Raw genomic sequence first — 27,168 nt, forward strand, 5'->3', positions numbered from 1 at the left:
ATCAGGATTAAGGCTTAAACCACTCTTTTTCTTAATATCCAGTTTAAATATTGCTTGTTCTCCACATGAATTTAAACTCCAGAGAAGCAACATTATCTGACAATTGGATATTTCATTCTAAAGTTTTCAGCTCTGGATAGATATGAGTCTGGAAGCCGTTTTAGGAGTAGGGCTTTTATTGCATGGCGATTAATCAGATGTAATTACAAAAGAATAGAATATTCAGGTACAAATCATCAATGTTTTCCAAAAGTTTAAGACAAATATTGTCACAAAACATTTATGATACAAACGGTGGTGTAAAAATTTTAAAAATGTGTATGATTCTATGTTACCAAATATTTAATACAAAAATGTAAAATATCTAAATTAATGAGTTTATTTTTTTCAGAAAAATGGAAGCAAATAGAGAAGATGAAACGAACAACACCTCAACAGTTCAAAGTAAGGGCAGTTTGTTTTGTATTTAAATCAAAAGCATTCTGTTTTAATTCAATCCAGGGCCAAGTACAGAAATTTATAAGGGGTGAGCAAAACTTTCACTGCTCACCTCTATATTTTTATTGCTCACTTCTTCGGGATGGAGCACTATTTAATCCAATATTTCGATCTTAAACTATAGGACAGGAGTTAAACTCATAATCACTTCGCATTTATGTCTCAATGTTTAAAACATCACCCTCAGGGGTGAGCAGTCTAGCTTCAGGGGTGAGCAACTTTCCGGAGGTGAGGGCCGCTCCATGGATCACCCCTGTATCCGCCCCCAACCATATCATTTTATTCTGTATTTTCTAATATATATATCGTTTTTGGAAGGAAAACATAATCATGGATTTTTTTTCGCCAGATCCCCCGATCACGTGGGGGGGGGATCAGGAAAATAGGGTTTACACCATAAAAACCTCCTATATATTATGTAGTTCACCATAGTTCACACAATTATAAAGAAAAATAGGTAGTATGGGTAAAAAATGTAGATGTAGGAGTAAGATGGATTATGAATACTGTAGTAAAATAAAGTTTCAAAAACTTCTAGGCCGGGTAGACAAAATATCTGCATTGTTACAAAAAGGTACTCTTAGACATACAATCATCTATAGATATACTTGTCTGTCTGTCCGTTAGTATCCAAAAACCGATCGGGCCCAAATTGTGTACATATGCGTACATATGCAGTTCTGGGGGGGGGGCAGCAGTAGTTTATTATCCAATCAGTGTTCAGTCACATGCTTGGTGACGATTCAGAACCAATAGAAATTGCAATCGCAGTTATATCTATCTTATGAACTAATTATAGGTGACTCCTCTGAAATCAGTGCTAAATGCAGTACATGGCAACCTGATGGTTTGAAGCTTAGATATTTCAAACTTATTTGATCGCGCATAATATCATTAATTGATATATCTTTATATTAATTCATTAGGTAGCAAAGATAAAAAGAGATAAGAACATATAAGTTTGTGGCACAGACCCAATTCCTTAGACAAAAAGAGTAAATCATGTAAACTGTTAAAAGAGTACATCTTATCCAATTCTGATTCGGAAGAAGAGACGTTACCATTAAAGATTATAATTTAAAGCTAGTTACTTCTTTATAAAACTCAGAAAAATTTGCTTCAAACAGTTTTTAGGCCAACTGTGTTAGTAACGTTAGTGACGGAAACTTTAAGTTTGGACTCTTTTATCTGTCTTTTTCCATTTGAGACAAAGACACAGATTAATCTAATCTTTCTGTGATATCTCATGAAGAGTGTCGTCTGAAGATAACGAATATATAACGAAGCCAAGGAATTATGCGTATAACAAATGACTGAGAACAGAGAATTTGCGGATAAGCATTTCTTAGAATTCAAAAGTATCCTCTATAAGGATATCAAGTCGGTATATGGGTATCCAACTCAAAAGTTCCCACCCAGCTCTGTTTACTAAAATAAAAATATATACGGAACATTACTGGCATAGACTTGCCCTCTACTGTTGATGTATTAGAAAAATACAATTTTTTCGGTTACAAAATACAATTAAATACATATTAAAATACAATTAAATACATATTAAAATCCAAACATTTTTGTTCTTCACAATAGCTCCTCAATCATGATTTAAAAAACGTATAAGGTTCCAATCTTTAATGTAATTTATTTTAATTTAGTTTAGAAATCCTCAATATCTCAATATTCATCTAAAGTCATATACCTCAAGGAGAGTCTTATTCTGTATGATTACAAACATAGTATTTTTATAATTAAATATAATTTATTTGATCGCTATTAATCATACCTTATTATACTTGACTTGCCTTTGCAGGAAGCGTTATTAATGACCAAATTACTGCTATTGATAAAGACTTTGGCTGATTCTAGACTTTTTTGAAACTATTAATCTTGATAAATAAATGTATTTCTTTATTAAAGATACGAAAAGAAAAACATTTTTATTTTGTAAAATAAAACTTTGCAACAATTTGTGAAAAAAAACCCTGCTGCATAAAATGCCAAAAATAATGGTATTTTTTTTATTTATTTTGCCTATTTTTTAGACCGACCATTGTATCGACCGAAACAAGTGAAAAAGGACAGGTAATTTTTTATCTAACATCTTATTATTTTTCTCAAAACAATGCTTTATTTAACTAAATAATAACAGATTGAACAAACCTTCAAATTCACTATTCCCAGTTGTTCACAAACCATGGTTGAAGTACATTTATCACTAATGCGCGCATAATAAAAAGATTTAACATTCAATATGTTCAATATCACACAAAAATTGAAGATCAAGAACCGACTTTTAAAGGTCTTTTTATTTTTTTTTTGAAAAACAATTGCGGCATTTAATCATCAATTACTACAATAATGTGTTTGCAACCTAATAGCGTAGACTTTTATAATTAAAAGCCCAGCATTTAGTGAGGGGCTTGTGTCCGTTAGAAAAGTTAGGCTTTAGACATGTTTTTTTATACTTTCAGGCTTAATTCATCCATAACCCTATATCCCGATTTTGTTTTCTTATTTCATCCCCCTCCCACCCCTCCTCCTCCTCCATGTGGTTTTGCCCTTAGAGTTGAGATAATACATGTTAAAAGTCTATTGGCCGGCTCTCTTCAAACAATATTATACCTCTAACTTTAATGGATATGGTGCAAGGGAGGTTTCAACAAAAACTTTAAAAAAAGTACGTCAGAAAAATGTGGAAAAATATTTTTAACAAATATTAACATGTGATGTGACACATGTTACTCTTTACACCCATTTCTCAAGGGATTTTTAAATGGATCAAGTTAGATCTGAAGCTTAATTAATTCAAAAGTTTTCAATTGTTTTTGATTTTTTTAAACAGGCCGATTTTCCGTTGAACCGTCCTTCACCCTATAATACTTCAAAAAAAAATGTTTAGCAAAATTTGTCCAAAACTTTGAAGTTGATCCGTGTAGAAGTTTGAGCGTTTGGAAGCAAAGCAATTTTTAGCTTTTTTCAAAATAAACTTTGTTCGGAATCCTATCTCCCCATCCTCTTTCTTTATTAGAAATATACACTGTCTGTTTTTATATTGAGACTCTGCTGTGGCGTTTGTAAAGACCATTTATCACTTTTTACAACTCCAGTGTTTTCTATTTCTGTTCAGGTCTTGTTCCCTCAGTTTAAAATACTAAAAAGGCTATTGGGGGTCGCTTTTATATAAACCTCGGTTTTTGACTTTAAACTGTGTACCTTTTAAAAGGAGGTAGACGGGGTAATGAGGGTAGTAGAGTGGTTAGAGTGCAAGAAATGAGCTAAGAACATAGGATTCAGTATGAAACGATATCCAAAATAACATACACCTAAATATACAACGCAAAGGAACTAAGTTCAACTGCCGCAAACTCACATTTTCCTTTTCTTTGTGAAACCAGAGCTGAAAACTTTAGAATGGTGGATATCGAGATCAATGCTTGATCTCCTCTTTTTATCAATTTCAAGATCAACTTAATCTTTAGTTTGTAATCTGAAAAATGTGTTAAATTTAACCAATGGAATCCGAAACAGATTAGAATACGGGAAAATTTGAAATTTTACGCGCCATTTGAAAAGAGAACTCTCATGGGTCGAAATCTGGCAGGGATATAAAACAGAATGGATTAAGCAGGACACTAACTAAAATTTCCTACATTGGATATTCAGATTAATCGATTTTAAGGGTATCCAATTCTAAGGTTCCAAGCTCAGATGGTTTTAATCTTTAATATTTCAAACTTAGACTATTTGATCTAACGGAATTCGTAGTTTAAAATGTCGAATTTCTACGACATTGGGTTACAATAAGATAGGAAATCATAATATGTAGATATGTAGTTATAGACTATAGACAAGTGTTGAAATCCTTGGATGTCAAATTTAGATAAAACGAGTTACAAGTTTGAAAAGTTACAATTAGTTTCCCATAAACTGAACTTCTAACTTAAATCTTTGGAAAATGTTCTAGGTTTGGTTTAAATAGGTTTTTGCTAAAACAACACTTGAATGTTTTCCTTTCTACTTCTTGACATATTTAAGTTTGTCTCATCACTTTACAACAAGAATAATGTTTGTTATAGTGGAAAAAATCTGAATGGAAAAAGTGGTGGAAGAGAAATTATAAAAAATGGAGAAATGCAGAAAGTTGATTCATCCTCTCAGGTTAAAATTTACTTTTCTTTGAATATTTGTTGGTAAAGTTTATTATTTGTATTTATGACTAATACGGGTTCCCATTTTCTAGTTTCGGTAAATTTTTCACGTGCCGGTAAATTTTTATTTTCACGTTCTGACAGTTAAATGTTTTCAAATTTTCTTGTTTCGGTAAATATTTGTTTCATTTTTTTACATTTTGGCAAATATTTGTTCCATATTTCACCTTTCGGATAATCTATATTTTATTTCTCACGTTTTGGCAAATGATTGTTCCATATTTCACGTATTGGCAATTTTGTGTTTAATTTTTTTTTGTATTGTTAAATATGTATTACACTTTTAATGTTTCGGCAATTATGGGTTCATGTTTTTACGTTTCGGAAATTAAGTGTGTTTTTTTATTACTCTAGTTTCAGTAAATATGTTCCATTTTTCTCGTTTTGAAAAATATTCGTTTTGTTTTTATCGTTTCGACAATTATGTGTTCCAAGTTTCTCGTTTCGGCAATTATGTGTTCCAGCTTTCTCATTTCGACAATTCTGTGTTTCAAGCTTCTCGTTTCGGCAATTATGTGTTCCAAATTTCTCGTTTCGGCAAGTATGTGTTCCAAGTTTCTTGTTTCGGCAAAAAGTGCTTCACGCTTAAAATTTTTGACTAAGGAATTGAGTCTTTTCCACATATACTCTGATTTTCTAATCCCTATATCTTTGCAACACAAAAAAAAGACATTAGATATTTAATACTGTGAATTCTGTTAGATCAAATAATAGAAGTTTAAATTATCAAAGTGTACACCATAAGGTGTAAGATATAGGGATTCGAAAATTTCAGTTTGTGCAAAGACTCAAATGTTTAATTTTCATGTGTTATTTTTTTAATTTTTTTTCGTTGACTTTGTGTCCAATCTTTTACGCTTGACAAATGTTTCATTTTCCCGTTTTTTAGGTTCCTGAAACTAAGAAATACAATTCGGAGGATTCTATTGATCATAACATAGAACTGCTAAAAACACAAGTAATACAATTTTTAAAAATCAAAAAAATTTCTTGCGTATTTCTTTAACAATCCTGTTTTAAAGAGAAACCACAATTAAAAAATATACAGATTTCCTTTATTCTTGATCAAACAAAGATCTTTAAAAGGTACACAGGTAGTAAATGCCCTACTCCTATATATCCGTTTAGACCCGTATATATCAATCCAGGTACAACTAAATCCTTCTCGCTGGTCTACGAAGGATAAGAGCTAATCAGTTCAATAACACTTCACTATAAATGTCAATCCGGACACGATTTATCTGTACCAATACTTCACTATCAATGTCAATGGCTATTTACAAACGTACAACGTAGTTCAGGTTTGCAGATATAGTATTATATGATATTCATTACACACATAGATTCATGCAGCTTGCATATAATGAGTCTCAAGAATTTTTAAGACAGGATCGACTTTGAAGTGTCACAACACCTTGAGCTTTACGCACTGATGATTTTCTGTAGCCCTTTACATGAACATTTTAACACTTTAAACCCTTGTTGTTAGCTTTGGTTTTTAAGAAGTAATTGGCAAAGTTCTCATTAAGAGCTTGGGACCTTTAAATCACAGTGGGTAACGAATTACGCCACTCTATAAATTGAGGTTCACGTAAAATGACGCCGACAGTACATAGTAAGGTACCTTAAATTTAGAATTCAACAAGAAATATGCTTTAGTATACATAGTTTACTTTTTCTTCAATACATCGTTCAAATTTTCACAATTTATCCATCGAATGGCTTCTCAAATTATTGTTTTCTGTTAACCCAGGTTCTGCAAATATTAAAAATTGGTAGAACTTTGTACTTTAAAAGTGCATTTGGTGAAATTCAAAAGAAACTTAAATACCGAGAAACTGCCAAAATTATCATGTTTAGTCATTATAGATTAAACATTATATAAATGTTAACAATAATTTTTAAAAATATGAAAATATAGAAATAATGATATGAAATCCTTTTCTGTTCTGAATTATCTCTTATTTTTAACGCTATTGTTTGTTTTTCATAGCACTCTCTTTTTTGCCACTATCACTTTGAAATTTTACACTTTTAAGGAATAGTAATTAAAAAGATTTTTGTAAGCAATTTTTTTAATGCGTAAGGTAGAGTACAGGACTGTAAGAAGTCCGGTAAATGTAAAAAAAGTAGCTACTATAGCTACTGTTTAAAAATCAAATTTTTGAAAAGCCCTTGTAATATGAATGTACTAACATATGCCATATCTTACTATTTGTCAGAAAAAACTTATTTCAACATTCAAAGTTTCCGAGCACCCAAACTATTATAGTTAGTGGTGTAAGTTTTAAATTGGGCTATGAACATGCTTTGCAACCCAATACCTTTACTCCAAGGTCTTTTTATATACTTTACATAGATTCAGACTACCCAGCCTTTCTTCAATTAAGTTTTAACCTAATTTAGCGATCTTATACAAATATTATATCGTAGACTTTCCTTTGTTAAAGGAATTGAGTCTTTATCAAAAACTCAAACATTCTAATCCCTAAGTCTTTGCAACCAGATGATGAAAATCTTTGATATTTCAAATTAAGATTATTGGATCTAACAAAATTCATAGTTTGAAATATCTAAGCTTTACAACATTGCATCGCAAAGATATTGGGATTAGAAAATCTGAGTTTATGTCAAAAACTCAATTCATTTATCAAAAGAAGAAAGAAAAAGTTTTGTCTAGCATTTTATAAACCCTACTTGCAACATTCCGGGAAGTTTTTTTAAGCTAAAGTCTTTTTTCTTAACTAACTTTGTTAAAAATAATGTTTGAAAATATATGCCATGAACAAGTTTACAAATCTAACACACACGCCGACACAATTTCAAGTAATCCTCTTCAAATAGGGGTAAAGCCGATTCACAAAAGTACCCTCTAAACCTTTATCTGATCAAAAACAAAGAAGATATCACCGTTTTTCTAGCTTTAACAGTGACTAATTCGGGCAATTAACTCAATTGCATCTGAAATCCAAATTAATACTATTTATCTTCATTATATGGAGGCAATAGGGATGCATTGAATATAGGAGGGAATATTACATTGTTGAGGTTTCCCAACAAGGTTGAGGGAAGCAAAGGCAATGTGAAATTACCTTCAATGTTTATTGCATCAATTGTTGCCTCACGTGAATGAAGAGATATGTAATTACTTCAACTTTAACAATTATTTTGGAGATTTTTTCCACTTCTTAACAGAATATAAAATTTCAATTTACATCTACCTTTTTTTTAGGTTTTAAAAATTTAACATATTTTTGAGTTAAGAAATCAAATCTAATTAATGTTTTCGGAGTTGTAAACCCGCAACTTCTTGGCAAAAAAATTCGCAATTATTTAGTTTGCACCCTTAGGGTTGCAATATAAAATTGCGACCCTGGTTTCAGGGTTGTTTTGTAAATATCACGGATTTAATAGTGTCATACTTTTGTTCAAAAGTTGAAATTCTTGAGCCGAAACATATTTTAAGGGTATCGTCGTGAACCCGGAACCATGCAAAGGAATTGAGTCTTTGACACAACTCTGATTTTCTAATTCCTATATCTCTGCAATCCATTGTCGTAGACCTTAGATATTTCAAACTATGAATTCTGTTGCATCAAATTCTTAGTTTGAAATATCAAAAGTCTACAACATCAAGTTCCATAGATATAGGGATTAGAAAAGTTGAGTTTGTGATAAAGATTCAATTCCTTTAAATTCACTTGAAATTGCACCTTCAGTCCCTTTAAGTTTCTTTCCAAACCAAACAAAAAATATTATTAGCGTGGAAAAAACTACCCTGGAACATTGCATGCAGGGTTTGCTTTTGTTGCTAAATCAAGTTCAAAGATTGAGTTTCAATCTTTCTTGACATTTTTAATTTGTTTTTTTTTGTCATATTCTTAAATATCAACCTTTTGACATAAAAGTCAGCTAAATAAAAGAAATAACGGCTATTCCATAACTTTATTGAATTATTTGAAATATAAAAAGTTTTTAAATAGTTTCATGTCGGAAGACTATCTTAAGTGGTTGGAAAATAAAAAAGGTACTATTGGACGATGTAGATCATGATCACAGGGAACAGTTGGAGCTTCATGTTGGTGCTAAGCAGGTCAACAGTATCTTGACAGCAGGTTCGCTCACATCCAGGATTCAGTTCCGGGGGAGATCGCAGTTTTATCATCGGTGCTGGGGTTAAGAGCTCTGTCACCTTAGGGCACGATAAGCTTTGTATCATTGGTGCTAGGGTGAGGACTTCGTCAGCTCTTGGTTTCACGATAAGTTTTGGAACATTGTTGGCTTAGATGTTAGCATTCGCTGCAAGGCTAGATATCTGTAGCTCCATGATGGAGTCAGGCAGGCCGGAGATGTAAGCGTTTCGACTGATATACCCAAACTAATTGCCTATACCCCTCTCAGTGGGCGGGGAGGGGGGGGGGGAAGTAGTAACGCTAATTCCACATTGATGAACCGGAAAAGGATTTCTGTATCGAGAATATTACATGGTCGATTGTAATACACAGGGTTCACCAAGTAATTGCATTGCCTATTTATATATTTAAATTGCATATATATATAGATAAATTGCATATATATATACTAGGCTTTTAGGGCGCCCATCTTCTATTTAAATAGTGAACATACTCTTTTTATTTACATTTTAAAACAAAGAAGAAAAAAAATTTGCGGATTTAAAAAAAGAATTCGCGGATTTTCAAGAATTTAATTTTTCTTTTAAATTAAAAACCTTTGAAACACATTTTTTAAAAATTTTTATCATTCATAAACCTTCCCTGTGGTCACGTGAAGTCCCAAAAAAAATTTGGGCCCGATCGGTTCAGCCGTTTTGACGTTTATTAGATACAGACAAACAAACAAACAGACACCCAAGCCAAATTTATATATAGATAAATTGTATAATTGCAATTTATCAAATGTATTTTTTAATGCGTCGCAGATTTGTTTTTCAAGGTTAGTATAACCTTGTTTAATATATATCCTTTATTGTAGAGTTCCCTAGTAAAAGTTGGAGTATAGTTCTCATGCAATCACAAATATAAACTTGTCCCAAAGAAAAGCTGAAAAACAAAAAGATTAAAAAATGAATGGAATGGAATTTTAACAATTTTTATTTACATAAGGTAAAACCAGACCTAATAATTAGATAAGAAAACAAACTCCTAAAAAAACTCCTGAAAGTTTTAATAAATAGCGAACTGAGATTTAATTTTTCAAGCAAAAATCTATGAAAATGTTGCCAATTACTTTGCAAAAACCAATGCTAACCTAATGTCGACCTTTGTCCGAATCAATAAGTTAGAATATATTTTACTAAATAAGCATATAAGCAATATAGAATTACAAGGTTTCTAGACAAGTATCTTGTGTTTTAAGATTAAGATACTCTGTTCCATAGATTTGTTAAGGGTACTTCTAAACATCCTAGCCCTGTAGTTTACTATATTATTTTAATTTCTCTTACTACATATAGCTATTGTCGATTATATGCTATATTTAACATCTTTAACTTTCTCCCGAATCCTATTTGCGTTGCTTCTCACAGTCTTAAATATCTTATCTGTAGACTCAAACTATATTCATTTAAGCGTGTTTTAGAGGTTCATGGTAAGGGTCTTGAAGTTTTTTTTGTGGTAATCTACGGTTTAGCAAGCAATCTCGTATTTTTCACATGACCTCTTAAGAACCAATGTGGTCCAAATCTTTGTAATTTTTAAATCTGGCTTTATAACTATGTTTGTAGCACCATAGCAGATGTTAAACTCATCGACAATCATTAACAAAGAAGTCTTGCAAAGGAAATGAGTCTTTGCCACAAACTCTGATTTTCTAATCACTATGTCTCTGGAACCAAATGTTGCAGACCTTAGATTTGTCAAACTATGAATTCTGTTAGATCAAATAATCTGAGTTTGAAATATCAAAGGTTTATAACATCGAATTCTAAAGATATTGAGGTTTAAATATTTGATTTTGTTCCAAAGACTCAATTCCTTTGTATTTAATACAATTTTAATTGAATGGACACATTGTTTTAAGCCTACTGTTTTGCATGGTTAGGGCACGCAGCTTGTATCCCCTGTTTTAAACACCCTGTATCCCCTGTTTTATACACCCTGTATCCCCTGTTTTATACACCCTATATCCCCTGTCTTATACACCCTGTATCCCCTGTTTTAAAAACCCTGTATCCCCTGTTTTAAACACCATGTATCCCCTGTTTTAATCACCCTGTATCCCCTGTTTTATACACCCTATATCCCTTGTTTTAAACACCCTGTATCCCCTGTTTTATACACCCTTATATCCCCTGTTTTATACACCCTATATCACCTGTTTTAAACACCCTGTATCCCCTGTTTTATACACCCTGTATCCCCCGTTTTAAACACCCTGTATCCCATGTTTTATACACCCTATATCCCCTGTTTTATACACCCTGAATCCCTTGTTTTAAACACGCTGTATCCCCTGTTTTAAACACGCTGTATTTTCTGTGTATCCTGACTACTACAATTTATATGAAGTGTAATCATATTTATGACAATAGTAATATTTAACCCGCCTCATAATCTTTAATTATAGGTCTCAAGAAACAATTATTTAAGGGATAAATCACACAAATGAATACTATGAATCAATGAATATATATATAAGGTTGAGGTGGCACTAAGAGGAGTGAATACTATGAATCAATGAATATATATAAGGTTGAGCTGGCACTAAGAGGAGTGAATACTGACAGGATACAGGAACTAAATGTTGGACAAACAAAAATATCTAATGACAGAGCTGTCATTCTCTCATGGGGAAGAGGTCAAACTTTTCCACCATTTTCAGGTAAACTTTCCCCACCTTTAATTAAAATTTCCCCACCTTTAGATAAACTTGTCCCGACTTTAGGTAAACTAACCCCAGCTTCAGGTAAGCTTTCCCCACCTTCAGGTATACTTTCCCCACCTTCAGGTAAACTTTCCCCACCTTCAGGTATACTTCCCCCAACTTCAGGTAAACCTTCCCTACCTTTAAAAATTTCCCCACCATTGGATAAACTTGTCCCGACTTAAGGTAAACTTACCCCAGCTTCAGGTAAACTTTCCCTACCTTCAGATAAACTTTCCCCACCTTTAGATAAACTTTCCCAACCTTTAGATAAACTTTCCCCACCTTCATATAAACTTTCCCCACCTTTAGATAAACTTTCCACAGCTTTAGGTAAACTTTCCCCACCTTTAGATAAACTTTCCCTACCTTCAGATAAACTTTCCCAACCTTTAGATAAACTTTCCACAGCTTCAGGTAAACTTTCCCCACCTTTAGATAAACTTTACCCACCTTCAGGTAAACTTTCCCCACCTTTAGATAAACTTTCTCCACCTTCAGGTAAACTTTCCCCACCTTTAGATAAACTCTCCCTACCTTCAGATAAACTTTCTTCACCTTTAGATAAACTTTCCACAGCTTCAGGTAAACTTTCCCCACCTTTAGATAAACTTTCCCTACCTTCAGGTATACTTTCCCCATCTTCAGGTAAACTTTCCCCACCTTCAGGTATACTTTCCCCACCTTCAGGTAAACTTTCCCCACCTTTAGATAAACTTTCCCCACCTTCAGGTATACTTTCCCCATCTTCAGGTAAACTTTCCCCACCTTCAGGTATACTTTCCCCACCTTCAGGTAAACTTTCCCCAGCTTTAGATAAACTTTCTTCACCTTCAGGTAAACTTTCCCCACCTTCAGGTACACTTTCCCCACCTATAGGTAAACTTTCCCCACCTTTAGATAAACTTTCCCCACCTTCAGGTAAACTTTCCCCACCTTCAGGTAAACTTTCCCCACNGTATACATTCCTTACCTTTATGTAAACTTTCTCAACCTTTAGATAAACTATCCCCAACTTTAGGTAACTTACCCAGCTTCAGGTAAACTTTCCCCACCTTCAGGTAAACTTCCCCCAGCTTCAGGTAAATTTTCACCACCTTTAGATAAACTTTCCCCTACTTTAAGTAACTTCTCCTACCTTCAGGTAAACTTTCCCCACCTTCAGGTAAACTTTCCTCACCTGTAGGTAAATTTTCCCCATCTTCAGGTATACTTTCTCTACCTTCAGGTAAACTTTCACCACCTGTAGGTAAATTTTCCCCATCTTCAGGTATACTTTCCCCACCTTCAGGTAAACTTTCACCACCTGTAGGTAAATTTTCCCCGTCTTCAGGTATACTTTCCCCACCTTCAGGTAAACTTCCACCACCTTAGGTAAATTTTCCCCATCTTCAGGTATACTTTCCGCACCTTCAGGTAAACTTCCACCACCTGTAGGTAAACTTTCCCGATCTTCAGGTATACTTTCCCCATCTTCAGGTAAACTTCCCCCACCTGTTTGGTAAATTTTAGCCACCTTCAGGTAAGCTTTCCCCACCTTCACCAACGAAACTAAAAATTGAATTTGCTCATTAATTAATTTATTTGAAGACATTGAAGACGATGTTCCGGATGATGGTCTTGTCCTGTATGTTGCAATCAAATATAAACAGAATCAAAACGTTCAAGGCAGGTTTATATTAAGTTTTCGATAATTCTGAACCGAATGTTATCCTTTAATGTGTTTTTTATCTCAAAACTCAAAAAATTATTTAATTTATAAAAATTGCCATATTTGTATAGAGGATGAGAATAATAATTCTGATGATGTTGATCAACTTATTGATACTGGTCAGGCCGTCTTAGGTAAATTCTATTTTTTTAAATAGAATCCGTTTGAATCCTTGATTTAAACGTCGTATTAACCCTATTCCTGCTGTGGGGGGGGGGTCAATTTGACCCCCCCTGTAGTTTTTTTTACATATTTCATTCATATTTTTATTCAACTACAAAGCACGAGATAATACAAATAAAAAATCACAATTTACTATGTAGTTTGGACCCGCCTAACCAGAAAGATTCTAAAAGTAGAGCACAAGAGCTTTCTAATGATGTATCATTTGTCATATTTGGACATAAAACATGGGATTTAGAGGGGGGGGGTCAAATTGACCCCCCCCCAGCGTATCCTGGTTTTCAAGTATCCCAGCAGGGATAGGGTTAAACATAAGTAATATTGTCAATTTTATATTCTGCAAATATTTAAACTCTTCGAACTTACTTTATTACCTCTTCTGTAATAAATCCGAAAGTAACTTTTAAAGAAAACCCAATCCATCATGTGTTAATTTTAGAATGAAAAATATTAATAACTCCATCATTATTGCTTGCACAAAATTTAAAGGGTGCCACTGTGAATCGGACGTATAAGACTTGAGATGCCTGGTCCCTTAATTTTCATATTAATTAAAAGTAAACATTACTCATGGATTATATAGGCTGCAGCCTGCATGCTGGTTCTTAAGTTTGAGCGTATTTCTTTGGTAAAAAAATCAAAATCTTAAAATATAAATTTCATTTTAAAAATTTATTTATTTCAAGATTGAGTCCAAACTAACCGTAGGGGAAACTTTGTTGAAACTTTTAACAATCAAAAAGTTATAACAAAGTATATCTTTCAATACTTTGGAACTCTTCAGTGCTGGGGAAATATGAATTTTATGAAAACTTCTCCTGGAAAATTTAACTTTGGTCTGCACTTGGCAGGTTTCATAAATACAGTCAGTATTGTTAAACACCAGTTGAATAGACTATTCATACAGTAGTCTCCAGAATAAATGGAAATGTTGCAATTGCACGAGCAAACAAAAAAAGCAAATCTGCACATAAGGGTTCGATTAGGACTTCGATAGAAAACATCAAGGTTTTTTTTGAAAATTTGAGTGCAAAGCTTTGATATTTCAGTGTTTGACTGCATGATCTAACAGAATTAAAAGCATAAAATATCAAAGGTTGAAAATATTTGGTTGCAAAGATATAACAATTCGAATTTAATATCTTTTTAATTTTTTTTTTGTTGTTGAAGAATCTTCTGCAGGAGAAAGTGCTGAAGGAGTTAAGAGGTGAATAAAAAAGAAAATATTTATACAAAATAAATTTAACAGAGATTTTAGAAAACAGTCAGTAATCTGATAATCTGAGACATGAATACAATCTTCTCAAGATTTAAGAATATACAAGTTTAATTATAGCTTACACTCCGATTGACAACCACAACAACTGTGAACTTATTTGCGTCATTTTTCATTTTTATAAATTATAAAATTTCGACAAGGATTATGTTATTTGTAATTGTCATCTGTGGTATATTTCTGAGAATAAAATTAAATCAAGATTTTGAAATCTACAATTATTGCAAAATAAAAGAATAAAGAAAACGAAAATAATTCAACTGTTTTTTGGTTACCACTGTATGATCATCAAAACTTCAAAAATAATTGTTAAATCTAATTTCAATTGCTAACATTAGAGACAAAGAAAAGGATGAGGAAGGTTGTATCAACAAGGTTAACGACCCTGAAACTGGAAATGGATTTATACCTTTAAATACAGTTTGTTGCTCTACTGATGAACATCAAAGTACTTCTTTGCAGGTATTTAGCACTGTTAAAACCATATCATTTTCATTTTAAGTTCTTCTTATCTAATAAGAATTGATAAAAATCGTTTGTTAATTATAAACTATTATATTAGAACTATTCAACTTGTTTCCGATTTAAAAGCTGAAAAAGCACTTTTGCATTGTAAATAAGAAAACCATTTTTAAACTTTTTAATTTTCCAGGTTCCTTCATCTCCGCTTAAGTCTTCCAAAAATGGTAAATATTAACCAACAATTTAGTTTTTGGAAAAAAGAAAAAGTTAGATTTTAAAATTCTTTTTAAAAATTTAGGTCGGAAAAGACATGCAAAAGAGAATTGGAGACGATTGCTAACAACAATGCGGGGAGTTGACTCAAATAATTGTGAAAACTTGTTCTTAAAGTAAGATATACACACAATTAGATATAATTAGTAAAGATATCGTTTAAAAACTTTGTAAAACATAAGTAATACTTTGATAATCCTACATTTTTTTGGCATTATAATTTTTGAATTTTCAAAGCATGTTAATTATTTTTAACTTTAAAAAAGGTAGGGATATCCTGAGATCTTAAGGAAGGGGGGGGGGCAATCATGTAAAAGGTGGGGATATTCTGAGATCTTAAGGAAGAGGGGGGGGGCAATCATGTGTTTCTTCTTTCAACAAGTTCGTTTGAAGAGTTGACGTGCAAACTGTAGAAGTGCAGCTCATAATACTCCGTAGTCATTTCTTTAAAATGTTAAAACCCACAGAGCCCAAAACTTCAGACAGTGCAAATAGATTATCCAGTACAATAGGTGGCAACAGAAAAATGAAATAATTATACACGACGTCACAAGTGTCATATATAACAAGGAAAACGAAATTTTCTCACATAAGTTGACATATTTTCCAAGATTAAATAATATAGTGTAAAAAAAGAAAATAAAGAACACAAACAATTGTCTTATTTACTGTAAGATAAGCACTTTATTTAAAATTATGACTTTTAATGATAGTTTTGTGTGACACTGTGAGACATAAAAATACAGCTGTACTGAGAGTGAACAAATTCTACGTTGCCATCTATTGTACTAGAATCTGTTTGAGACAGTGTATCGTTAAGAAAACCAGTTTTGAAACGAATGGGGTTAGGCAGTTTTGTGGATATCAGCATTTTTGTAATGAAATGTTATTTTATTTAGTTTCTTAATTCATATTCTCCACTTTTCCGAATCTCTTAGATCAAAATCTACACAAATGTTAAGACCCCAAAATTGAAACTTTCTTTCGATGATACTCTTCTAAATTTCGGGCTCAATCTTGTTGTTCAGGGATGAGTATAGTAGAGTACGTGTTGAAGAGGATGAAATTGAAGATATTATTGATGGAAGCTTTCAGATAAAAACTCCAAACATCTCAGGTTTAATTTTCAAATTAAAACCAACACCCATTAGATTTAAAATCTAAAGACTAATTTCCAATAAAAAATTGAAATAAAATGTTTTTTCTTTCTAACTAACACATACTCCTCCCTCCAAGCTAAAACGACATTGGGTTGAATAAAAAATCTGAATTTATGACAAGGTCAAATTGCGAAATGTTCTTATTTAAAAAAAACCAATTCTTACAAATATACATTAATTTTAACAATGTTTAAAAATTTTCTATTGTTTTCCAAGTCATTTTTATATTAATATGAAAATGATAAATTTTCAGCAAGAAATACAGAAATTTCCCAACCTACCCTGAACATACTAAGGTTTAAAGAGACAGTTGTGAAACGGGAATGTCCCTGTCAAACTAGATTGTTACTTAAAATTTCGTGTACAGTCCCTTTAGTTCTAAATATTACGTGTGCATTCCCTTTAGTCCTAAATATTACGTGTACAGTCCCTTTAATTCTAAATATTACGTGTACAGTCCCTTTAGTCCTAAATATCACGTGTACAGTCCCTTTAGTTCTAAATATTACATGTACAGTCCTTTTAGTTCTAAATATTACGTGTGCAGTCCCTTTAGTTCTAAATATTACGTGCACAGTCTCTTTATTCCTAAATATTACGTGTACAGTCCCTTTAGTTCTAAAAAATACGTGTACAGTGCCTTCAGTTCTAAATATTACGTGTGCAGTCCCTTTAGTTCTAAATACTACGTGTGCTGTCCCTTTAGTTCTAAATACTACGTGTGCTGTCCCTTTAGTTCTAAATATTACGTGTACAGTCCCTTTAGTCCTAAATATCACGTGTACAGTCCCTTTAGCTCTAAATATTACGTGTACAGTCCCTTTAGTTCTAAATATTACGTGTACAGTCCCTTTAGTTCTAAAATTACGTGTACAGTCCCTTTAGTCCTAAATATTACGTGTACAGTCCCTTTAGTCCTTAATATTACGTGTACAGTCCCTTTACTTTTAAATATTACGTGTACAGCCCCTTTAGTACTAAATATTTCGTGTACAGTCCCTTTAGTCCTAAATATCACGTGTGCAGTCACTACAGTCCTAAATATTATGTGTGCAGTCCCTTTAGTTCTAAATATTACGTGTAAAGTCCCTTTAGTTCTAAATTTTACGTGTACAGTCCCTTTAGTTCTAAATATTACGTTTACAGTCCCTTTAGTTCTAAATATTACGTGTACAGTCCCTTTAGTTCTAAATATTTCGTGTACAGTCCCTTTAGTTCTAAATATTACGTGTACAGTCCCTTTAGTTCTAAATATTACGTGTACAGACCCTTTAGCTCTAAATATTACGTGTACAGTCCCTTTAGTTCTAAATATTACGAGTACAGTCCCTTTAGCTCTAAATATTACGTGTACAGTCCCTTTATCTCTAAATATTTAGAAGAGGATGATACTCCAAGTAAGAAACGAGTAACCTGGAGGGAAGAACTTGAAGAGACGAGAGATTTAGATGAAATACTTCAAATAGGTAAAAAACGTGAAATGTGGAGCGTAGAAGGTTTGCAACGAAATTGAGTCTATCCACAAACTCTTTTTTCTAATCCCAATACCTTTGCAACCCAATTTTGTAGTCCTTAATGATATTCCGAACTTTATGCATTGTGTTAGCTCAAAACATATAAGTTTGGAATGCTTACACAACCAGGTTGCAAATTTAAAGATTTAGAACATTTATTTTGTGGCAAAAACATTATTTTATTAGTTTTCTAAAAACTCTAATTTTCAAATCCCTTAATTTTTCAAAATTATTTCGTGGACTTTGAATTCTGGATAAAATAGGCAATGTTTGAAATTTTAATGGTTGGCACCATCCGGTTGCAAAAATGTAGGGGTCCCAAAATTATAGTTTGAGGTTAGTAATAAGTATATCGAATGCCTTAAATTTCAAATAAATTGTATGAACTGATTGCACACAAAACAAAGAAATTCTTGCATGTTAATGAAATTTTCTAATCCCTTTATCTTTGGAACCTGACGGGGTAAGCTTTTGATTACACCAGAGCAAAACAGTTTAGAATGGTGAATATCGATATTATTACTTGATCCTCTCTTTTTTGCTAATCTCAAAACTGATTTATTCTTTAGATAACTTCTAGAGATTAGAGATGCACTCTTTAACTTTTGAAAACCGGTTTTTAATTTTCCCGCATTTGTGGTGTCATATCAATTGGACTAGTGAGCGATTGAACGAGCGTAAGCTTTGGATTACTTTGGATTTAAGTTATTAAGACTAATGTTTTAAAGGACTATTAAAGCCTTTAAATGTGATAAATAGATTTTATTCATTTTAGATTTGGACAGAGTGGATGGACCTGAGATACAACATGGACGGAACAATAATCAAAATAGTTCAAGCTCTAGGAGGGGTAGACCTAGGGTTAGACAAAGGTAATAGTTCTAGTTCTAGGAGGGGTAGACCTAGGCTTAGACAAAGGTAATATTTCTAGTTCTAGGAGGGGTAGACCTAGGGTTAGACAAAGGTAATAGTTCTAGTTCTAGGAGGGGTAGACCTAGGCTTAGACAAAGGAAATAGTTCTAATAATGGGGGGGGTTCTCCACCCCCCCCCCCGCCTCATAATTTTACCCTCAGAGTTGAGAAAGGGTAGTTTGCTACATGTCCTCAGTCCAACTTTTCAAGGCCTGCTCATTAAAAAAGTAGACCTCTTACTTCAATGGATAGAGTGCTAAGGACGATTTTAAAAAAGTTCAAAAAATATGTCAGAAAAATGTTCAAAATAATTTTTTTTTTGACTGATATTAACATGTGAAACATTTTAGTGCATACACAAATTTAAAAATTTTAGCCTTGTAGCTTAATTAATAAAATATTTATGAAGCATTTCTGAAAAAATTTCGCATTTTACGAAATATTTTCGTAAAATTTTTTTTGCGAAAACCTTTTGGTGTTGAAGCTGTATTTTCTAGTTTGCAAAAATTTTGCATTTTATTACGAAACAGATTGAAGCGAAATTTCAAATGAAATACGAAAAAAGTAAAAAAATTTGGTTTCGCGAAAAATTTGTAATTTTCTCAAAACGATTTTTCTTTTTTGCTGCAAACCCTAATAGGATGTAAAGGAAAACAAGAAATATTCTTTGACTTATCTGTTCATCCATTTATTTAACATTTTTCAAAAATAAAAAAAGTTTATCTACAAGATGAATTCAAAGAGGTGTATGCAGGGATGTTAATGTTTTCAATTTCGATTTCAATTTCAATAAAAAATTCGAAGACGAAATGATCGTTTTTAAGAACTTTTAAAAAGATGTTTTTTTAAAACGATCGTATACGTCGAACCTTTGTTAAAGATCGTTAATGACGACCCTTCGTTAACGATCATTAACATATTAATCAACGGCAATTTTTTTTTAAAAACAATTGTTTTTCGAAAATAAAAATAATTGAATAAAAAACGGTCACTAATCTTTTTTACAAAATTCGTTTTCTAAAGTTAAAGAGGAGTGGTTCGTTTTTAAAACGATTGTTTTTTTTCAGAAAACGAAGCTATCGTTTTTGAAAACGATTGAAAAACAAAACAAAAAGCGATCGTTTAACGATCGTTTTAAAATGGATTAACAACCCAGGTGGGGAATAAAGAATCCATATCCATATAATAGTCTATACTCTGTAGGATGTATTGATTGAAAATGTTTTAAACGTAAAAAAATAACCTTATAACCATTAAAATTATCTTTATTCATATTTCAAAATTTAAAAACTAAAAAAATCTTAGAGGTAATAAGGTTTCAAATTTATTTGGCCATTAATACCCAAAAAAGTGCCAATTTATTCGTGAAACTGTCCAACAAACTTTTGCATCTTCAATTCAATGTATTTTTTTAAAAGTAGGACAAATCCAAATAGATTTTTATTCCCTGTTTAGTATTTTCTGGGAAACACAGATATTAAAATATACAGTTTTTGAATTCAATTCTATGCATTCAAATTATATTAGTTGATATTTTCTATTTTTTTTGTTTTATTTATATTTTTTTAACTTGTTTTTACGGCTTTTTTGAACATTCCTGGAAAATATGAGAATGTTGTCTTCAGAAAAAAAAACCTTGAAATTTTTCAATTTAAATAATCCGAGTAGAATACTACAATTTCGTGTATACTACGCTCTTGGGTTTAAGACCATCAAAATCGATTTTTTTACGAACACTACATTAAGCATCTCCTGAGAAATAAAAACAAATGAACGATCCCTTATCAATTCACTTGATGCTGGATACTGCATAATTTCTATAAGTTGGTGTAACTTGACTTTAATTGAAATTTGCAATGCGGTTCTTGAAATGCAATCAAGGAATTGCATTGAGTGTTACATCAAAACAGTTTTAAATGATTTGAACACTTTATCATTCAAGGGTTTTCTGCTTTAAATATTTTTTCTCTCTAAACTGTTTGGTTTTTTTACTGACCATAAATTAACCTTGAGAGTAGTAAAGGTTGTTTGTTATTATCAAAACTTTCTTAAAGCTCTTGATTGGCTGACTCAAGTTGGTTTTTGACAATTAGAATTAGTTATGAATAACGATTTTAGAATCTAATTTCGCAAAAATAGTGACAATTTTGGTATGTGCTTACTGCTTAACAATTTTGCCAAAAACTTAAATTTGAAAAGTTATTTTACTCACATGCATTTTAAGAGGAAAAAAAGAACTTTATTTTTAAGATGTATTTGAGAGCTGGAAAAATTTCTGTTTTTTTGTTGTTGATAATTTCATTGAATTTTATGCCTAAATCTCATCTAAAATAAAATATATATTTTTGGAATGTATTCGTGAAAACCTGTACCCAGGGAGCAAAAGTTGGAAATATTTGCAAACTCTCCCTCTTCTCGGTTTGGAGAATTTTTCAAGAGGAGATTCTCGTGACTGATCCCTAGGAAATTCACTGGTCAACAATTTTACGGATTTTTTGGAGGAACAAAATTAGTTTGATAGTTTGGGGGTGAACTAGTTGAAAAAGTTCAAATAAGGAACTTAATTTTGTGTAGTTCATGAGGTCTGCTTATGTTTTAAAACTTTAGGCACATGTTTTGTAAATAGGACTGTTATGTTAAAATGATAAAAAATTTTATTTTCACTAGGTGTCTCTGCTCTCGATATTTCAGGGATTTTACTTGGCAGAGACACCTAGCGGCCAAAAAAAACCTTCATCAAAAGTGCAACGTATAATGCTAAAGGAAACCTATGAAAAAGTATAACATTCAAATCAAAATAGGAGCATACCAAAAATGTCTAGGCACCTGGGTTATCGTAATTTTCAGTTTTGTCCTGTATTTGCTAAATATGATCTGTTTAAACTTCATTATTCAAATACCATATCATACGCATAACCGTAGTACATTTGAATATTCGAGCTGGGCCAACCTTTGCAGTCCTAGTTTGGAATGTACCGTCAATTTACGACTACTAAAGCGGCAGACCTGTGTGATCATATGTATATTTGAGTTTTGGCATAACTTGGGCACAGTTTTATGCATCAATTTTTCGAGACAGGGACATCAGATAGAACTAATAGTGGTTGGAATCAACTCCTAAATTTTGTACTGTATATTTCATTTTAACCTAAACAGTCCCTTTATCTCATAATTTGTTTAGGGCTCAAAACTCTTTGGATAGTTTACCCAGAACTCCGCTTTCCTTGTCTTCTCAACAGATGCATATCAGGAAATTTTTTTAATTCAAAATAATTTTTCAATTGATTTGTAAATAAATCCTTGAGTGCTTATTTTAACCCTATTCCTGCTGGGGGGGGGGGGTCAATTTGACCCCCCCCCCCTGTAGTTTTTTTTTTACATAACTCAAAAAGTATTGGTCTGAGGCTGTTAAAATTTTCTGGCTTTTCTTACATACCCAAAGCCCTCACTTTAGGCCTAAAACTGGGCTTTAATACTAACTGCCTGAGTCCTCAGGCACACTGCCTGAATGACTTCGTTTGCCTGTAACAAACTAAATCTTTGTTTTGACCCACTTTCACTTGTCAGATTTTGATAAAATTTTGCTTTTTAGAAAGCCTATGACATAAGGAAAGGGATTGCACAAATTTTGCGAAAAAAAATTGCTATTTTTTGCAAACAACCTGTCTAAAATTTTGCAAAAATTTTTGCATATTTAAAATGGCATGGTCAAGGGCTTTTCAAAATTGTATAATTTTTCATTTTTTGGACTAATTTTTTTTGCAAACATTTTTACTGTATAACAGGATTTTGCGATAAAAAATTCAATTTTTGCAAATTTGCAATTTTTTGCAGATTCTAAAAGTAGAGCACAAGAGCTTTCTGATGATGTATCATTTGTCATATTTGGACATAAAACATGGAATTTAGAGGGGGGGGTCAAATTGACCCCCCCCCCAGCATATCCAGGTTTTCAAGTACCCCAGCAGGGATAGGGTTAATGGGGTTTGTTTTCAAACGGCTGGTTTACTAAAGCTGTAATTGACCTGATAATTTTACTTGGAATACATTGAATTAGAGTTTAATATTTTGAACAAATCTTTTATAATTGTTTTCTTGAAAGATAAATACAAAATTGTACACAAATATTTTTATAGTATTGCAATATTCCAATATTTCCCACTTTGGGATTCTTGGTGCTCGGTACCCATCCTGCCTGGGGGGGGGGAGGGGGATCTCAGGAACCCCGCAAACCCCAAGGTGAAACAGCACCACAACACGTATTTTTGATCTTTTCAAAATAATTGGTATGAGACATGTACATTTTTCTTATCTATTCATCGGTTCAGAATTCTGCTAATATCTGCTTCGTTTGAAATTAAAGTTTACTATAAAAAGTTCAAGACGAGACACTAGCAGTTCAAGACGAGACACCAGCAGCCTTAAAAGAGACACAAGCAGTTTAAGACGAGACACTAACAGTTCCAGACCAGACACAAATAGTTCAAGACACCTGTCTAATCGGGATACTCTACCAAGAGACATAAAAGATTTACAAAAACAATCAACAAGTTCTGTAAAACATCATCGAGGGATGTGGGCTAAAAAATCTGGTCCACTAAATAAAACAAGTTCTACTAATAGTGTACCAAACTCCCCTACAAAATCTCCGCTACATGTTAGGTAATATATTTACATAAGAGTTCATTTGTAAATGTAAATTGATAAAGAATCCCAGAGTCCAATGATTTTTAACTAATGTACATTTCTAAACAGGCAATATTTCCATCATTATACTTCTAAAAAGACAATAAATATATTAATATAATAAAACATGGGATATGGTAAAGATTAATTTTAAAAGATACATAATGTACATTAAACGTATTTTTAATTTTTGATTGATCAAGAAAAAAGAAAATTAAACTTGATCACCTTGACTGGAAATTGAAAGCTTGCATTAATTTGAATTTATTCTTCAATTGTATTTCATGAATTAAAAAAATAATTTTTCAAAGTTGCAAGGGAAAATAGAATTCCAAGATTTGATAGAATTGAACAGTTTTTTAAATTTTTTTTGAAAATTTTGGCCGATATAAGAAGTATTAGTAGATTTTTTTTTTAAATTTAAATCTATTAAATAGTTTTAGAACTCGAAGCTGTAGCATAGAACGGGCAAGTTCTTTGGACAATACAGCTGCACAATATTCATTGGAATATTCGGCAAATCCAGATTCAGATTCACTTAGGTAAAGAATAAGATGTTCCAACTGAAAAATTCAATAAGAATTAACGTTCTCAAAATTTCCCGATCGTTCAAGATGATTTTGAATCATGGTTTCCATAAATTTTATGAAAGTTTGACCAAATTTTGTTAAAATAAAATGAATAAAAATATGTTTCACTCTTTATTACCAAGTAATAATTAACTGAAACTGAGATATCCCTAATACCGATTACTTAATCTGAGTATCCGATGGACACACTTTTGATTTTCTTCTTTCTTGGATATATCATAGAGAAAAAAAAACCGGTTTTTCCAAATTAGAGAGTGTCTCCTGGTCCTGTAAATAATCTTAAATGGCGCGCAAAGTTTCAAATTTATCGGCTTCGAATACGCAACTCTGATTGGTTGAATTTTATACACTTTTCAGGATACAAGTACAAGAGTAGGTTAGTCTCGATATTAAGAAAAAGAGAAAAACAAGCATTAATCTCGATATTAACCATTCTAAAGTTTTCAGCTCTGTACTCTGTAGATATTTGTGTGTGCAAGGAACCATGCATTATTGATAGGACATGTTATTCTATAAAAGTAGAGCATTTCAGCATTATGTTTATGTCATGCAGGGGCCGTTCCTTTCCAACCGACTGTACAGTAATTACAGTGCGTCCTAATTATTTATCTTTTTTATAAGCATCTTACCTGAGACACCTGGCAGCCAAAGTATGTCATAAGGACGGCCTATGGTCATGCAAGGAACGGAGTTACTGTACTTTTAAATGTTACAGATTGGACAGAATCCGACGAGTTAGAAGCCGACATAAACCGTCGTCTTCGAACCTTTGGTTAGTTGGTGGACTTGACTCCTTCAATTCAAGGGTATCAAATAGGTAACATTTCCTTGCAACAAAAGATAGAAAATTGTTTATTAAAAGGTTAAAAAGTGGTTATAATAATAATAATAATAATAATAATATGCTTGTTTATGTTTTGATTGCATACTATTGTTATCCTTAGTAAAAGGAGAAATTCTTGTAAAGAAAAACAGTTCAGTTGTTCCTCTTCACTGTTAAGATGCAGATTGCAGAAACGTTAGAGACACATCAAACAATATTTTCAAAAATAACAAAACAGTGTAGCACAGTTTGCATAAATATACTCTAGCAAACGTAACTTTTACACATATAATGTTAAAAAATGTGTTCCATTATTTACAGATAAGAGAGATATTCATTAAATCTAAAATTTGTTCTATTATTTTATAATAAAAGAGATATTCATTAAATCTAAAATTTGTTCTATTATTTTATAATAAAAGAGATATTCATTAAATCTAAAATTTTTTCCATTATTCACTAATAAAAGAGATATTCATTAAATCTAAAATTTGTTCCATTATTTACTAATAAAAGAGATATTCATTAAGTTTTAAATGTAGGTTTGTCTCAAGCTTGGATGAAAACCCGGATAGTCAGTATTATTTCTTCAGGTAAAAATTATTAAGTTAAATGGAGTCCGAATTTAATGAATTTGAGCCGCGTCTCAAATCCGCCAAAAATCGGTTTCAATTGAGCGCCGGCTTAAATCTTGAAACATTGAATACAATTTAAGTGGAACCAACCATATTTGCGCTGCGTCTCAAATTTAAGCCGCGGCTCAAATTCTTTAAATTTGGCCTTGGGTCTGATTATCCTCATTTGTTTTTGGACTATTTAAATTCATACATAGAGTCTAAAAGTCGTCTTCCTTTTCAGAGTTTTTTAGTCCCTACTGTACATAAAAAACACATTATGATGTATGCGGCATACTAATGAGCTTGTTCAATATAAGCAAAAATATTGCATAAAATAAAGAACTGACATTAAAACTAATTCTAGATGTATATATATTGCATAAAATGAAATTTCAAATCGAATTGAATGAAATAATTGTACAGTGATAAACCAGAAAACAATGGAATAGGAAGACATTGATTCAAAAACTAGATCACAATTCAGGTTGGCATGCAAAAAATCAGAGAAAAATCTCTAGCAATAAAGTCAGAAGGCTTCTTTGGCCTTTAGGAGGGGGAAAATGCGGGAAAGGGGGAAGAAATGGTATAAGGAGAGGGGGAAATGCATTATAGAATCCAGAATTGAGTTTCCCGAGCTAATATTCATGACTTTAGACACCCCACATGGACCTATCACAAAGTTTTTGAAAAAATGCCCAAAAAATGCTGGAAAAATGAGGGGGGAAATTATTTTTTCCCCACTTTGGTGTTTGATTCAAAAACTAGATCACAATTCAGGCCTCCATGCAAAAAATCCGAGAGAAATCTCTAAAAACTAGGTCAGAAAGCCCCCTCCCCCCCACCCTTTGTATGGAAATGTGGACGTTCCCCTTTAAAAAAAAAGTTTTTTGGGTTATGGCAATTCGTCATTCACTTATTAAATTCGTCTACATTCTACATTCATTCTGTTAAAAGTTTTTTTTGTTTCAGGTCACTGCCCAGACTCTCAGCTTCGGAGTCTTAATTTTATTTGGTATTTAAAAAAAGATTTTTTTTTGTTTTTTGGCATAATTCTCATTATTTTAAGTGAAAAAATGAAATTCCTAAAATAATAAAAGAGGTATATTTGGATGATGCCAGTATAGACAATGGGAGAAGGGAAAGGGTAAACCAGTTTTTTTTCTTCATTTTTTTGGCATGCATTTTTCCCTCTTACATATAAAAAAGGTGTTTAAATTGTAATGTCGTCTTCCGCAATCTTGTTTTCATCATACAACTATCATTGTAGAAATTTAGATTAAATGTTGTGCATTATTCAAATTTTGCAAAACTGTTTATATGTGTTATTTGTCAGATACTTAAATGTTTATGGTTTAAATAAAAAAGAAGAATTA

The 27,168-nt window shown here is 32.1% G+C and overlaps 1 protein-coding gene across 2 annotated transcripts; it reads left to right on the plus strand.

Moving 5' to 3' along the window:
* The first annotated feature begins 386 nt into the window (after nt 1-386).
* LOC111712731 (uncharacterized) lies at nt 387-27,168 on the plus strand. 2 transcript variants are annotated; one of them, XM_023487435.1, is made up of 20 exons: nt 387-444; nt 2,541-2,580; nt 4,575-4,656; nt 5,596-5,664; nt 11,417-11,546; nt 13,179-13,256; nt 13,371-13,433; nt 14,653-14,689; nt 15,097-15,220; nt 15,411-15,444; nt 15,519-15,609; nt 16,522-16,610; nt 18,033-18,119; nt 18,943-19,039; nt 22,261-22,329; nt 23,457-23,741; nt 24,203-24,307; nt 25,071-25,172; nt 25,721-25,771; nt 26,765-27,168. In XM_023487435.1, the coding sequence occupies exons 1-20, from the start codon at nt 396-398 to the stop codon at nt 26,796-26,798; spliced, it is 1,716 nt and encodes a 571-aa protein (XP_023343203.1). In that variant the 5' UTR covers nt 387-395; the 3' UTR covers nt 26,799-27,168. The 2 variants fall into 2 exon arrangements, with proteins under 2 accessions (XP_023343203.1, XP_023343204.1); XM_023487436.1 differs by having other exon boundaries at nt 24,209-24,307.

This window comes from Eurytemora carolleeae, unplaced genomic scaffold (assembly GCF_000591075.1).
Source record: "Eurytemora carolleeae unplaced genomic scaffold, Eaff_2.0 scaffold1322, whole genome shotgun sequence".
Lineage (NCBI taxonomy): Eukaryota > Metazoa > Arthropoda > Copepoda > Calanoida > Temoridae > Eurytemora > Eurytemora carolleeae.